The sequence below is a fragment of the Salmo trutta genome, chromosome 18 (genome assembly GCF_901001165.1).
Source record: "Salmo trutta chromosome 18, fSalTru1.1, whole genome shotgun sequence".
Classification (NCBI taxonomy): Eukaryota; Metazoa; Chordata; class Actinopteri; order Salmoniformes; family Salmonidae; genus Salmo; species Salmo trutta.
Window position 1 is genome coordinate 12,275,484 of NC_042974.1, and position 16,182 is coordinate 12,291,665.

The 16,182-nt window shown below is 40.1% G+C and overlaps 1 protein-coding gene across 2 annotated transcripts; it reads left to right on the forward strand.

Moving 5' to 3' along the window:
• Nucleotides 1–278: 278 nt before the first annotated feature.
• Nucleotides 279–14,958, forward strand: LOC115152837 (cation channel sperm-associated protein subunit epsilon). 2 transcript variants are annotated; one of them, XM_029697704.1, is made up of 22 exons: nucleotides 280–554; nucleotides 745–793; nucleotides 1,091–1,164; nucleotides 1,320–1,383; nucleotides 1,496–1,581; nucleotides 1,671–1,695; nucleotides 1,799–1,876; nucleotides 1,971–2,071; nucleotides 2,153–2,648; nucleotides 2,832–3,300; nucleotides 9,151–9,590; nucleotides 9,794–9,852; nucleotides 9,955–10,033; nucleotides 10,123–10,175; nucleotides 10,419–10,472; nucleotides 10,552–10,585; nucleotides 10,807–10,886; nucleotides 11,004–11,103; nucleotides 11,249–11,329; nucleotides 11,437–11,594; nucleotides 14,390–14,443; nucleotides 14,564–14,958. In XM_029697704.1, exons 1-22 carry the CDS (start codon nucleotides 484–486, stop codon nucleotides 14,697–14,699), a joined length of 2,841 nt encoding a protein of 946 aa, XP_029553564.1. In that variant the 5' UTR covers nucleotides 280–483; the 3' UTR covers nucleotides 14,700–14,958. The 2 variants fall into 2 exon arrangements, with proteins under 2 accessions (XP_029553565.1, XP_029553564.1); XM_029697705.1 differs by lacking the exons at nucleotides 11,437–11,594; nucleotides 14,564–14,958 and having other exon boundaries at nucleotides 279–554.
• The last annotated feature ends 1,224 nt before the right edge of the window (nucleotides 14,959–16,182 follow it).

Below are 16,182 nucleotides of genomic sequence, written 5' to 3' on the forward strand. Positions count from 1 at the left end.
ACATACATGATTGGTCTCAGATCTGCACAAATACAGAATGATTTCTAACGTTCCATAAACTCCATCACGTGACTGCATAATATGGTGTGTTTGTAAATTCCCTCTGGAGTGCCAGAGTGCGCGCAGAGTGCTCTCTCGGCGTTAGTAAATTCTGAGCGTTGTCAGATTGTCCGTTTGTAAATCTAGAGCGCTGATGAGCGTTCACACCGGACGCGCTCTGGCCGATGAGTAGGGTTGGAGATTGTAACTGATGCTGGCAATAATTTCATACCGTTTTTTCCCCCAACGTTAACTGACACCGGTCATATTCGACGGGTGTTGTGTATTTGTAAATCCATCTGTTTTATTCTGCGTGAATTTACGAACGCACCCAAAATGAGTTGGCTGTCTGGAACGCAGCCACAAACGCCCAAAAAAGAGCGAGCCAAATTCTTTTATCCGCCTCTGTGAGCTAGCAAGTGGCTAAATATTAAGCTAGACAGGATGAGGGGGTTACCTTTATTTCTGTCTTTCCTTGTACTTCTGAAAATCGAATTAATCGTTGGAGTATGGAGGTAATTAAACTATCTAACTACCCATTCTGGCCAAAAGAAATGATCCAGCTAGATAACATGGGCGAACGTTATTAGCAAGTTTACGTAGCCTCTTCGTATCTTTTTAGCAAGCTAACTAAGCTTACAAAAGGGAGTATCAAGTAGTTAATAATGTGTTCATGTAAATATAATCTATTAATTTATTTTACAGATACAATAATATTTTGGAGGATGAAAACTTATTTACACTACAAAATGCGGTAAGTACTCTTAACTTCTAACTATTAGCAAAGACACTAGCTAATGCTGGCTAACTATAGCCACCAGGATATTACTAGATTGGTTCCACTAGCACACTAGCAATTAAAACAATTCAGGTGCATGGGAAGAATATGCATATGCTTGGAAGGAATATATATTTCCTACTGTTCAATTTCCCATTGATTATTGTTAAATATATCAAATTAGTTACACACTCTTTTCATATTATAACCCCAAATATAATGTTGTAATAGCTACTCAGACTTCAGTGTGTTTAAAGCAAGTTTTATATTTAGGTTTTCCTCAAGTATGATGGATCAGACTTTGTTGAATGGGAGTATCCAGAGTGTTGTAATGTCAACAACAAAAGGTAAAGGAAAAATATGATGGGACAGTCACCATTTGGCAGATGTAGTGTATGTAATTATTGAACAATAGTTTACAGTTCCTCATGGGTTTTAAAGGATGCCTTCATTGCCTTGACTTCTGTCTGGCACTATTGTTTTTATTGTGAACTCCACTTAGCTCCCCAAATGCCATCATGAAATGCACTTCTCCTGGTTTCCAAATGGTAAAGCCATTGGTGTCTGTAAGTACCTTCTTCATTTGAACTGAATGTTAACAAAAAATATACCATCAAAAAGCCTTAATGTTTAAATTGTTATTTATTTGTAATACATTGTATTGCATGATTTGAACAGTCACCAGAGGAAGAAGAGGCACGATATCTTTTCATCAGCGATTCATTTTTCAGTTTTATCTGGTATGCTGTAGTGCCTATTGACAGGTAAAATACTATTCTCTGTATTTTGTGGAATATGGATTCTAGCTTTTTTGTGTGTTTAATAATGGCTGTTTTAAATTGTTCTCCTTTAGAGGTTCAGCAGAAACAAGCTCCAAGGTAAAATGTATTTTACAACACAAAGCTTTAGTAATAAATGGCAGCTTAGCAGGAAGACAATTTACATTGCTGAAAAAGTTAATGATGTCTGTTTTTATTTCAGAAAGTGAGAATGTGGATCATTGATCCAGAGCAAGCAGACCCTGCTGAAATTAACAACACTGCACTTGTACCCTCAACGGTGAGACCAGTTCTGGCATCGTCATCTCTGTCAGAAATTCATAAAAAGTATCTAAATTGTACTTATGATTTTCAGTTGCATTCTTGTCCCTCAGCAATCCAGATATATCACTAAGCACTTCTACAATAACGGACAGTACCCAGTGATCAAGTTAAAATCTAAGCAGACACACCTGGGGCATTTCCAGAAAGATGGGTAAGCATACCACCCTAAGCCATATCATAAAAAACTAATTCTGACGTACCAATAATACACAATATATACCCTCTACCATAGGTACTGGGAAGCAGTCATCCCTGGTGATGAAAGATTCAACGATTTTCACATTTATGGTCAGCCAATCAGTTTCCAACATCGCTTTGTCATAGACGGTCAGCACACATTCTACTGGCCAGAACCCGCAGAGCCCAATGGGGAGAGGGAGGTGTCTTTGCGTCTGGCCCCAGGAAGCCCTTTATCCCTGGTGTGGGGCACCTGTGAGCTCTACCGCGGCCTGCTCCTCTCCGACACAGGCGCCCTCATAACCAAGAATGCTTTCCTCACCTCTGAGGAGCTGAAGGTGGACCCAGGAATGTTGCCTGTCCCTCCCGGGGGATATTTCACTGTGGACCAAGCTGCTCTTCTTGAGGACGGCATCATATTTAGAATAGATGGCGCCCTCTACTGGAGGGACAACCAGGATCGTGTGCTGACAGAACATCCTCAACTTCCCACGAGTGGAGTGATGGGCCTCTATCAAAGAACGTGCTGCGCTAGTAACTACCCTGTTCAGGTAAGCATCGGCTCCTCCCAAAGGGATTCAATGTGATTAAATGTGAATATCAAAGTAATTATGAAGATCAAAGGTGTAGTCCTTCCATCTCCACATTTAATCACTTGTAAATAACTTGGGTTTAGTCCAAATAAGACAAAAGTCATATATTATTTCTCAATGCATTTTCTTCTGCGTTTTCAGGATGTGGAACTGAGCTCTTTAATTGTGTGGCAAGACAATTTGTTGCTTGTGGGCCCAAAGAAATTTAAAAACCCGGGTAGGGAGAATTTCCTAAAAATTGTGTTGAAGGTTCCTCCAAGAGTCACCTATTTAACAGCATCATTCGGTTCCCACCCGGCCTCCCTGGCCACTCTGGTGATGTACTCCGTCCCAGGCGCTATCCCACGCAACTTCCTCACCAGTTACAACGAACTGGTCCCTAGTTGGATAACCAGCACATTCATGACCAAGTTTAAGCTGAAGGACATCCCTAAAGGTCCATTTGAAATGCGCTTCCTGGAATCAGCCGATGCATCCCTGCTGCTGTGGAACAAAGACACCATCCTCTATAGCTTTCACAATGACAATGAGTGGGGCGAGATCAGACCCTTCAACGCATCACATCTCAGTGCTGCAGCCTTTGGCAGTAAGATTCACCAAGTGGCCTTGGGTAAGATCTCCTGAATCTTTTTGGTCAATTCAAAGACCTGCTGTGATTCTATTGGACTAAGTTGTATAATTTTTATTTACTTAAACTACACTAAACAAAAATATAAATGCAACAATTTCAAAGATTTGACTGAGTTTGTTCATATAAGGAAATCAGTCAATTAAAATTAATTAACCAGGCCCTAATCTATGGATTTCACATGCCTGGGTGTACAAATATGCATCTGTTGGTCACAGATGATTTAAGAAAAGGTAGGGGCGTGGATCAGAAAACCAGTCAGTATCTGGTATGACCACCATTTGCCTCATGCAGCGCAACACATCTCCTTCGCATAGATTGTGACCTGTGGAATGTTGTCCCACTCCTCTTCAATGGCTGCGCGAAGTTGCTGGATATTTGCTGGAACTGGAACTTGACGCACATGTGCTTCGCAAGACTGCAGAATGGTTTGCAGCATGGAGAAGGTCATTTTCGCTGTCTCTGGGTTCCCTGCCCTGTTTGACCAAAGCGCCGATTGCTACCGGGACCTCCATGCTAAAAATGCAGAATGGAGACACATTGCCAATATTATTGGATTCCTTGGTCAGTTGAATGTGAAATAATTTGCTGGAAAGTGGAAGCTAGGTGCTGGCAATTTCTTAGCTAAGCTGTCTAGCAAAGGGGTTAGCTTTGTAATTAGATAGCTAGCCTACTGGCTTGACTGTTTATGAACTTCTGTTTGTACCACCGCACGGTAAAGCAACGCTCGAGTTAAAAATATTGAACGCATGCGGTACACAGAACGCACTGCAGCCTAGTGCGGCATCTCCAACGTATCGTTGCGGACAGCTCCATTAACAATGATTGACCTCCGTCAGAACGTAAAGAGTTTGACATGACATGAGGCTGGAGGCGGCTTATGGTAGAGAAATTAACATTTAATTCTCTGGCAACAGCTCTGGTGGACATTCCTGTAGAAGATTCCAATTGCACCCTTACTCAAAACGTGCGCGTGTGCATTGTGTTGTGTGACAAAACTGCACATTTTAGAGTGGCCTTTTATTGTTCCTAGCACAAGGTGCACTTGTGTAATGATCATGCTGTTTAATCAGCTTCTTGATATGCCACACCTATCAGGTAGAACGATTATCATGGCAAAGGGGAAATGCTCACTAACGGATTTTTGTACGGAACATATTCGAGAAATAACCTTTTTGTGCATATGGAACATTTCTGGGATCTTTATTTCAGCTCATGAAACATGGGACCAACACTTAACATGTTGCGTTTATGTTTTTATTCAGTATAGATGGTAATTTTCCATGAAGAAAAATTGGTGGGGCTTGCTTTAGCTCTTTACAAGTGTTTTTGTGGTTGTGGAAGAACTAGTGAAAGGAGGGATGAAAGGAGGTTAAGTTGGACTGATTGGTGTGATAAAGGAATATGGATGGTGTGGGGGGGGTAGTTATTGGTAGTAGTTATGGCTGTTTAGATTTCAGATTTGAACATCAGAAGTAGACCAAGGTGTCATACCCTCTCATTTTTTGTCTACGATGCGTTGTCGGGAAAAGTGAAGGTTGCCGATTTGAGTCAAAAGTTACTGTTTACTCATTGTGTCATGCTTAGAATATGCTCTCCCATTGTTATCATTTGAAAGTTCTGATTAAGTTCCATGGTAGTTAATTCAACAGTAGTGAACGACTCCAGGACAGGCGGAGCGAGAGGTTCCTGGTGGAGAGCCAGACGCGATCACCAGGATGAAACACGGGAGCCTCACTGCGGTGGTGATCCGCCTGCTCCTTCTGGCAGCGTTCCAAAGCTCCTCTGCGCCCCGACTCCAGGATTCTTTTGGAGTCGAGTCCCCACTACTGTTCAACACTGGGAAGTTAGCTAAAATAGTTGATGTGGTTACTAAAACAGCAGTACCTCTTGATTGGTAGTAGATATTTCTGCTCATATTTCCAGATTTGAATAGCACAGAAGTAGACCAAGATGTCCTACCCTCTAACTTTTTGTCTAACTAGTTGAGAAAGTGATCAAAACGGCAGTTGTTTGAAAACGATTAGACAAAGTTGTTGATGCGGTTACTAAAACAGTTGTATCGTTAGCTCTGTACAAGATATTTCTGTTCCGATTCCAGATTTGATTAGCAGAGAAGTAGACCAAGTAGTTTAGTTAACTTGTTCGGTAAGTGGTCAAAGTAGCTGATTTGTGTCAAAAGTCACATTGTTTACAATGAATGTTGGAAGTCATGATGTCACAATGGGGAGCTTTAGAATGTTGAAAAAAGTCCCATTACAGTGAATAAAGATTGTAAAAGATATCAAAACATTAAATGAAAGCACTATTCCAGACCATTTTACAAGTTTTGAAGTTTGAACAGCGTTTTTAGTTTAAACTGTATAAGATGTCACATATATGCCGGGAGTCAGGAAGCAGGTGCAGAAGGCGAGTTTAATAATGAAGAATGCAGATAAACAAAACATGAGAAGTGTACGGAATGTGAATATAATCAAGGCGATGATGAAGTCCAGGTTTGCGTAATGATGGGGAGCAGGTGTGCGTAATGATGGTTGCCAGGACCGGTGGTTAGTAGAACGGCGATGTCGAGCACTGGAGAGGGGGAGCGGGAGTAAGCGTGACATAAGATGAGTAGCGTGCAGAATAATAATAATAATAACTAGATGGTAATTGTACATGTAGTACAATTGCTGGAACTTGCGTTACTTCTTTAAAAATATTTTTGTGGTAATGGTAGACGTTTTTTACTTTACTATTTAATTAAAGCAAAGCCGTTTTAAACTATGTTAAGTTTTGAAAAACGTTATAGTAGTGGTAGTGTCTGCAGTAGTAAAGGTGGGAACTGGTTATAGTTGAAAAAGTAGGTAGATAAAAAGTTAGGATAGCCTGAACATATGAAAGTTGGTTTGGTGTCTTTTGGTTGAATGGTTCAAGAGTTAGGGAAAGAGGGATACCTAGTCAGTTGTACAATTGAATGCCTTCGACTAAAATGTGTCTTCCGCATTTAACACAACCCTTCTGAATCAGAGAGGTGTGGGAGGCTGCCTTAAATTGACATCCCCACGCCCGAGGAACAGCGGGTTAACTGCCTTGCTCAGGGGCAACAGATTGTTTACCTTGTCAGCTCGGGGAGCCCAAAGCTCTAACCACTAGGCTACCTACTGTTGGTGTTATTTAATGCAAATGTACAGTGCATTCGGAAAGTATTCAGACCCCTTGACTTTTTCCACATTTTGTTACGTTACAGCCTTATTCTAAAATTGATTAAACCGTTTTTCCCTCATCAATCTACACACAATAGCCCATAATGACAAAGCAAAAACAGCAAATAAAAATAATAACTGAAATATTACATTTACATAAGTATTCAGACCCTTTACTCAGTTCTTTGTTGAAGCACCTTTGCCAGCGATTACAGCCTTGAGTCTTCTTGGGTATGAAGCTACAAGCTTGGCACACCTGTATTTGGAGAGTTTCTCCCATTCCCAATGGGAGAACTCTGAAGCTGTCAGAATGACAATCGGGTTCTTAGTCACCTCCCTGACCAAGGCCCTTCTCCCCCGATTGCTCAGTTTGGCCGGGCGGCAAGCTGTAGGAAGAGTCTTTGTGATTTCAAACTTCTTCCATTTAAGATTGATGGAGGCCACTGTGTGGTATCGCATTGTCATTATGGGGTAGATTGATGAGGAAAACAACATTAATTTAATAAATGTTATAATACGGCTGTAACGTAACAAAAAATGAAAAAGTTAAGGGGTTTGAATACTTTCCAAATGCACTGTATATAGTTACAGTTGATAAAATGTGTAAAGAATTTGACGTTAGGATAACCTGAACCTGTGAAAGTTGGCTTGGTGTCCCTAACTTGAACGGTTCAAGAATTACTGTTGACTTCTTGTATACAAATGTATGCACATTTATTTAGTTATAGTTTATAAATGTATTAAAGAATTTGATAGCCTGAATGTTTTAAAGTTGGTCTTGTAGCTTAATTGGCCAATGCAGGACCATTTTGAATTGCTACCTCTGTATTCATATGCTTCTCATTCAAACCTACCTTAATTTATGCACATTAATGGTTATAGTTAAAAAATGATATATAGTATCAAAAATCTTTTGACAACAAGCAATCTAAGTAGGGTCCGTCTAAACATATCACCGTAGATTTGGAGTTAATAGCTTGAGCGGTGAAAGAGGAGATGGGTCTAGAATTTTTGTATTTTTAACATTCTAGTCTATGGGCCTTTTTTGCAATTGAATGCATTGGTATCCATTGCAACGGCTCGATTTGTGCTGCTCAATGATGCGATACGAGAGTGCTCTTAGCTGATGTTAGCTACAGTACCTGCTTTTCGTCACTAAACTCTTGACAAACAGCTGTAACCTTTATCTACCTTTGTGTGAGTATCCATAGCAACAGTTCTGTTTGAGATGCTCAATGAGTACGGTTACATGTACTCAATAATGAGATTATTGTGGATTGTCAAATTTATAAGAATCTACAGGCTACCTAATGCCTCTAACACAACGTGCCATTGGAACACAGGAGTGATGATTGCTGATAATGGGCCTCTGTACGCCTATGTAGATATTCCATTAAAAAAATCTGCCGTTTCCAGCTACAATAGTCATTTCCAACATTAACAATGTCTACACTATTTATGTTAAATTTGATGTTATTTTAATGGACAAAAAATGTGCTTTTCTTTCAAAAACAAGGACATTTCTAAGTGACCCCAAACTTTTGAACGGTAGTGTACATTCAGTTGTTCTGAACTTACTCACACTAAAGAGGGAGGCTCGCTGGGCTTGTGCTAGCACATTGGCAGATCAAATACACAGCTGGAATGCCGCTTAAGGTGTTTACATGTCCTAATAATTCGAATGATTGCTCAGAACCAGTTTTAATCAGCGCATGCTTACTTCGATTTTGACCTTACGCCCATATAGATAAGCAGAGTAAAGTGTTTACATGACTATTGCATAATCTGCCTACTGCCGTAATCAGTTTAATATCAAATTATTGCTGTGCATGGAAACGTACTCAATGATGAGACATAACAGAGTTGTTAACTGACGTTATCTAGCTTCTTTTTTGTCACTCTAAACTACAAACACCTGCCATTTTTTATTGGTATAAGATATATTTTTTTCATACGCCAGATGTCAATAGCAGAGAAGTAGAGGAAGATTTCATACCCTCTACATTTTTGTCTGACTTGTTGGAAGTGGTCAAAACGGTGGCAGTTTGGAAAACGTGTTAATCAAATGTATTTATAAAGTCCTTCTTACATCAGCTGATATCTCAAAGTGCTGTACAGAAACCCAGCCTAAAACCCCAAACAGCAAGCAATGCAGGTGTAGAAGCACGGTGGCTAGGAAAAACCCCAGTTACTAAAACAACTGTATCATGAGATACGTTGCAGATATTTTTGTTCCGCTGACAGATTTGAATAGCAGAGAAGTAGATGAAGATTTCATCCCCTCTCACTTTTTGTCAAACCTATTGGGAAAGTGGTCAAAAGTTCAGTTGTTTATAAAAATGTGAGTACATTTTGTTGATGCGGTTACTTAAACAGCTGTAACGTTTGATCGGTACCAGATAATTCTGATATTATTTCAGATTTGAATAGCAGAGAATTAGAAGAAGATTTCATTCGTTTGGAAAGGCTTCTACATGGAACCCAAAAAACAGTTCTACTTGAAACCAAAAGGGTTCTACCTGGAACCACAAGGGTTCTTCAAAGGGTTCTCCTATGGGGACATCCGAAGAACCCGTTTACGTTCTAGATAGCACCTTTTTTTTCCTAAAAAGGTTTATTGGTGTGCATCTTTTAATTTCTGCCTCAGATCACTCCTGGAACATGCTGGTGAAGATGGAGAACAATATCCTGTTCTACTGTAAAGTGGGCATGCACGAGGTGGTGCGCTTGCACAAGTGGATGGAGCCGGACAGTCGCATGGTCCTCTACCTCAACCAGAAAGAGCAGATCAACATGCTCACCCTGACACCTGAGGGGCTGCACGTCCAGAAGTACCCCATGGTGATGGAGACTAAGAGCGCCATGAAGGGCAGCTACCATGACTGTCCCTTCATCTCCTTTGAGCACAGTATGAACACCATTTCCTATAACATGGATAAGGGAGACCAGATGGTTCTGTGGGCTCAGATAGTCTACCCAGAGGGAAAAGGTGTGCACGTGAAGTTCCTCAGCAACAATGCGGACCTGCTTTATATTGAGCAGAAGTCTCACTTTGAGGGTGTGAACAGTGTGGACACAGTGAACACGGTGAGGCTGTTACTGTATTGATTATGTCATTCCCAGAAACTGGAGCGATACAGTGTTGCTCTTTACAGATTTCCTGTCCACCGATTTGTAGCATGTTTTGTTCTTCTGCTAAACTTTGCTAATGCTCAGTGAAACGGATACATGACGAGTTACCATGACTACATTTCTAAAGACTTATTTGATGCTTTTATTTTATTTTTCAGACATTTATAATCAGCCAGAAAGTGGATTACAGTGATGCAACGAGTTATACACATTTGACGTCAGTCCATTTTGTTTGTCAATTTGTGATTGATGTTCATTCAAAGGCTTAATTTATCAGTTTTGGGAATATATTCACGTAAACTGTTAATTTACCTCACAGGAAAAAAACAAGTGGTATTGTTACCCTGGAACTAGTACCCAACCAGATTGGCAACACTTGTAATTTGCCAATGAGTCGGGTAATAATTTTTCAAACCTATTCAACAGTTACTGCATCTATATTTTACTGTAGCACATTGTTATTTACCAACTCTCATATTGTTGACAGATATCCCATTTTAATGTTGGCTGCCCACCAAACAGACATATCCGTGTTGCTAGGTAAGTGGAAACTATTCTGTAAGATTTATATTCTCTAGACAGAGTTAGGGTGACGGTGGACTGATCTATTCTTTAACTGATAAATGTTCATGCTTTTACCCAAAGTGACTTACAGTCATGCATGCATTTTACGTATGGGTAATCCCGGGAATCAAACCCACTATCCTGGCGTCACAAGCGCCATGCTCTACCCACTGAGCTACAAAGGACCACATTGTAGTGATGCCTTCTTGTTATTTCCAGGCCTTGGGGAATGCCTTGTGAGATGCACAGCCTCACCAACTACACCATTTTAAGGTAATCAAGGATGTTGAGAGACTGTATTGTATCCTATTAGTATCAGTTCTCTGCATTCAAACATTCTCTTTCATCTTAGGTCTGTACTCAGAGATCCACAACAAGGCGATATAGTAAGTAATTTAGTTTGCGGTTGTCAGAAATACACAGTACATGTTCCTGTTTGCTAGTATAGATATGTACCGAAACTACTGTAGCTAGTATTGCACCTGAGGCTAGAAATGGAAATAGTTTGAGTATTAAAATGCTGACATTTTAGTGTTGTAGTTAAATGTGATGTTTAAAGTAAGTTAAATTGCCTTCATCATTGATTATGCATTTATTATTGTTATAGGTTGTGCATTACGACTGGGAGAAATTTGGATGTCTACTCAAAACGCACTATAAAAATCAATTTCTCCCAAGCATTGACCTGTAAGTCAAAAAAAGAAAATGATACATTAACAGGAATGACTAAAACTATCAGAGGAATTCTTATTGGTTCACATATTTCTATGCGTGATTACATTTTTTTTTTTTTTATGTAATCAGGTATGATGGAGACAACTATGTTAGGAACGTCGACGCCAACTTCATAGTATGGGACAGATTTGGTCGGAAGGACTATTCTTTTAATGCAACCATGCGCCAGGTACAGTTTATACTTCTTTATCAAATAAGTGAACTTGGAGTGTGTGTGTGTGTGTGTGTGTGTGTGTGTGTGTGTGTGTGTGTGTGTGTGTGTGTGGGGTGGGTTTGAATTTTCCTTACCGGTATGCTCACTGGGGCTCCTTCAGGTTGCCTGTCTCCGTGAATCTCAGACCTGGTTTTCCATGCTGACTGGGGGGAAAAGCCTGGAGGAGGCCTGGGGTCCGGAGGTACAGAGCTGTACTCTTTATATACTGTAGTTCTCATGATCTGTATACATTTCTACCTGCCAGAAACATTGTTCTATAAATGTAGATTCTTCTTATCCCCGTTCCAGAACTACAGGACTTGTTTTAAGGTCAGCCCTGGCAAGTTGGGGAACCTGGACCAGCCTTATGAAATAATGAACAGAAGCTCCAAAAACTTTCTGACGTTTTCCCAGGTGGACAGTGCTACCTATGTGTTTAATGTCAAGATACTGGACCCCAATTACAGGTGAATGACCACTGTCCAGGGTTGGGGTCAATTCCAATTTAATTTGAAATTCCAATTAAATTCTTGAATTCACTCATCAAGTGGAGAATTTATGTTGAATTCAATTCGAAATGTCAACAACCTTCAAGTTATGGAATTGGAATTAGACTGTTTGGACTGTTTGAATTAGTATTATAAAAACATTTAATCTATTGAATTGGAATTTGATATTTGTACATTTCCCAGTCAATGGAATTAATGGACTTAGTATCAAAAGTTGACTGCGGGATTTAAAAAATATAATTTCAAATTGTATTTATATATTTCCAGTATAGCTAGGCTGAATGGTGGCATGATCAGCCTGAAACCCTGAGGGAATTGAATTATAATTTGTGCAATTGTTGGGGGATAATGTTGAATTGGGGATCGAATTTTGGGAATTTACCTGACATTGGAATTGAGAGGAATTTAATGATCTCTGAATTCAAAGACTGACCTGGAATTTGAATTTAATTAAATTGAATTTACAGGGCGAGAGAATTTCATTTGTGGAATGCATCCCAACCCTGCCACTGTCCTGTGGTTTTATTGGGACCCCCCAGTGGTTGCAGAACAAATAACTTACTCCATCACCTTTGAACCGAAACAAACGCACACAAATCAAATTTTATTGGTCACACGCTCCAAATACAACCAGGTTTAGACTTTACAGTATAATTCTTACTTACGAGCCCATTCCCAACAATGCAGAGTTAAAAAGTAAGACAAATATTTGCTTAATAAAGAAGGAAATAGTAACACAATAACAAGGCTATATACAAGGAGTACCAGGACTGAGTCAATGTGCAGGGGTACAAGGTAATACAGTATGTACATGTGTGTAGGGGTAAAAGTGACTAGGCAATCAGAATATACACTGACAAAAATATAAACGCAACATCCAGCAATTTCAAAGATTTTACTGAGTTACAGTTCAAGGAAATCTGTCAATTTAAATAAATTCATTATGCCCGAAACACTGGATTTCACATGACTGGGAATACAGATATGCATCTGTTGGTCACAGAGACCTTAAAAAAAAAGTAGGGACGTGGATCAGAAAATCTGTCAGTATCTGGTGCACAACACATCTCCATCTAGAGTTGATCAGGCTATTGGTTTGTGGCCTTTGGAAAGTTGTCCCACTCCTCTTCAATGACTGTGCGAAGTTGCTGGATATTGGCGGGAAATGGAACACGGTGTCATACACAACGATCCAGAGCATCCCAAACATGCTCAATGGGTGACATGTTTGGCTAGTATGCAGGCCATGGAAGAACTGGGACATTTTCAACTTATGGTAGAACATTGAACATTCAATTCTGGCAACAGCTCTGGTGGACATTGCTGCAGTCAGCATGCCAATTGTACGCTCCCTCAACTTGACATCTTGACATTGTGTTGTGTGACAAAACTACATTTTAGAATGGCCTGTTATTGTCCCCAGCACAAGGTGCACCTGTGTAATGATCATGTTTAATCAGCTTCTTGATATGCCCCACCTGTCAGGTGGATGGATTATCTTTGCAAAGGAGAAATTCTCACTAACGGATGTAAACAACTTTGTGCCAACATTTGAGAGAAGTAAGCTTTTTGTGAGTATGGAACATTTCTGGGATCTTTTATTTCAGCTTGTGAAACAACACTTTACATGTTGAGTTTATTTTAGTTCAGTGTAGAATGAACTGAGTAGCAGCAGTGTTTGTGAAAGTGTCTTATGTGAGTGTGGCGTCAATATGCATGTGTGTGTGTTGGAGTGTCAGTGTAGTATGTGAGTGTTTGGGTAGAGTTGAGTGACTGCATCGAGCCAGTGCAAAATAATGAAGATAAATAATAAAGGGGGTCAGTGTATAGAGGTCCTGCATGGCAGGGAGTTTGGCCCTAGTGAGGTACTGGGGCATACGCAGTACCCTCTGTAGCGCCTTGCGGTCGGATGCCGAGCAGTTGCCATACCAAGCGTTGATGCAGCCAGTCAAGATGCTCTCAATGGTGCAGCTGTAGAACTTTTTGAGGATCTGCGGGCCCATGCCAAATCTTTTCAGCCTCCTGAGAGGGAAGAGGCATTGTCGTGACATCTTAACAACTGCTGGTGTGTTTGGACCATGATAGATCCTTAGTGATGTGGACACTGAAGAACTTGAAACTCTCGACCCGCTCCACTACAGCCCCGTCGATGTAAATGTGGGCGTGTTCGGCCCTCAGTTTTCTGTAGTCCACAATCATCTCCTTTGTCTTGCACCAGTTTAGGAAGAGTGTCCTGGCACCACACTGCCAGGTCTCTGACATCCTCCCTATAGGCTGCCTCGCCGTCATTGGTGATCAGGCCTACCACCGTCGTGTTGTCGGCAAACTTAATGATGGTGTTGGAATCTTAGATATGTTTTTGGTTGTTGAGTCGATTAGATCAATCACATTTCAAGCTTATCTTTCAAATAAACTTTGTTATTTCAGAATATTTTTGCAAGTAAGCTGGCTAAGTCATTGATGCTGCTTTGTAGCATACACCTCAGAAATGTTATTTAGATGACATTGTTGAGTGGACTTGTTTGTGTGCCTTACATGTGTCCATGCCTAGAAAGTCATTGGTCCCTGCTGATAATGTCTTGTAGTAACAGGTGGCGGCCACAACGTGGCAGCTGTCAAACACATTTCAACCTCATGGCGATATACTATCGGTGCTTTTCAGCAGGTCCTGTTAAATTGTATTTTTCTATATCAAAGATTAAAATAAAATGGAATACTGCCTTCAATAGCTTCCATCTATTTTCTCTTCTTAGCTTCTGTGACCTTCATGCTGTGTTTGCAGTCCAGACCTATGGCATTACAATTCCGTAAGTTATGGGGCAGAGAAAATGGCCATGATAAATAACCTGACATATTGCTTTTCAGCATTGCTTACATGTTCTAGATCAATTGCGCACCAAATATCTTTGCATTCTTTTTCATTTCAGGAAGTATCAGCATCTAACTACATATGTGGCCATTGTTTTTACAATTTTCTCACTCTGCATACTGGGCTACAGTTACTGTCGATATGTGACTATTTTCAGGAATCTGCTGGCAACCAAAAGGCATAAATATGAATAGGTAATTAAAATACTTTCATTTAAAAGTGGTTTTATTTAAATCTTACTGTTTGTGATTATATGTTTAACGTCAGTTATGCATCTTTCAGTCATGTATTTTATAGATTGTTACTGTCTCCAACATGTCTCTGCAGTTAATGGAATTGAAATAAGATGTTTAAGAACCAATCCCAAAAGTAATGTTTAACTTTGAACTTTTTGTCTTGATTTCTTGGTGCTCTTTCAAAAACTGTAATAAACCAAGGAGAATATAAACCAAAGCTGGGTAGTTATGTCTAACCTTCAGTTGTCATTACTCTTTTGCTAGATTAGATGGATTGTTTAAAGCAATAGCTATTTGATGACGTTTCTCAGAGGCATCATAAAATTTTGTATTTATAAATGTTAGGTTGATTAATTGATAGCTGCGAAAGCAGCGATTTCCAGGTTGATTAAACGACTGTCGATGTATCGGTACAAAGCGCTTCACTACAGCACAACAGTGGCCACCCGTTATCTGAGAATTGTGTACATTTTCAGTTTGATATTTTTGTGGGAATATACTATTCAACTTAGAAAATAGTTATTAGAAGATATTTCATTTTGATGTTTGAATGGCAATTTCACGCAGAAAAGATTCACGCTCGCTAACAACTCTTATTTCATTGCAAACTGTCTCCAGTCAGTACTGTAGCTATATTGCCAGCCAGCCGACTGCCTTGCACAGCTGTTTACTTATGGAGAAAATTGCACAACGTTTTCGGATGCGGGACTACTTGCTGAACTGAAGGTATAATTTGCCTGTTTGTACTATTAACCTAGTAGTTAGCAAGCTAGCTAACTAGATAAAACAAGTGCAACAAATAAGTAAAAATAACTAGTTAAGAGTGTGTGGATCGGAAAGAAACTGGCGAAAGTGCATCAGGACCCGAAGAAATTCCTGATGGCAAACGAGATGATCATTTTGAACGTTTATGATATGGTAAGTTAATGTTCCATTTAAATTGCTTAAATGTAAGAACACTAACCAAAATATAGCAACTCGCAGCTAACGTATTCCTAACGACAGGTCGTCAATTAAATACCGAACGTTAGCTTTAAAGCGAGCTAGGTATACAGCTTGTAGCTAACTGTAGCTAACAAGACTCTTGTCTGAAGCGGAGGATGGATGGAGCATTGGAAGAGCCCCGAACTATTGCTGATGTATGGCTATGGAAATGTTAACCCCAAAATTAAGGGTTTAACTGGGCTAACAGCCAAGGTCAGGATGTCTCCGGCTGCGTCTGTTTTGTATTCTGGCCAAATCATGATCTGCCTGTCGGCGGGAAACAAAAAGCTAGCCGAGGGTCTGACTGTTATGGGGAAACCGAGGTAAAGGGAGTTCCAGGTTGGATATTCGACGAATATTCGCCTGTAGGTTTCCTTGCGTCCATCAACTGTTGGGGACCGTCAACATAGTGACAACATTTTGTCGATTTACAACTCACACTATTTTCAATTATTTA

Bases quoted from the DNA above. Each gene is read 5' to 3' on its own strand.
- LOC115152837 (XM_029697704.1), top strand. From the start codon at position 484: ATGAGGGGGTTACCTTTATTTCTGTCTTTCCTTGTACTTCTGAAAATC. The intron at 11,330-11,436 runs GTACAGAGCTGT...TCCCCGTTCCAG, and splicing joins AGGAGGCCTGGGGTCCGGAG to AACTACAGGACTTGTTTTAA. The intron at 11,595-14,389 runs GTGAATGACCAC...TTCTCTTCTTAG, and splicing joins ATACTGGACCCCAATTACAG to CTTCTGTGACCTTCATGCTG.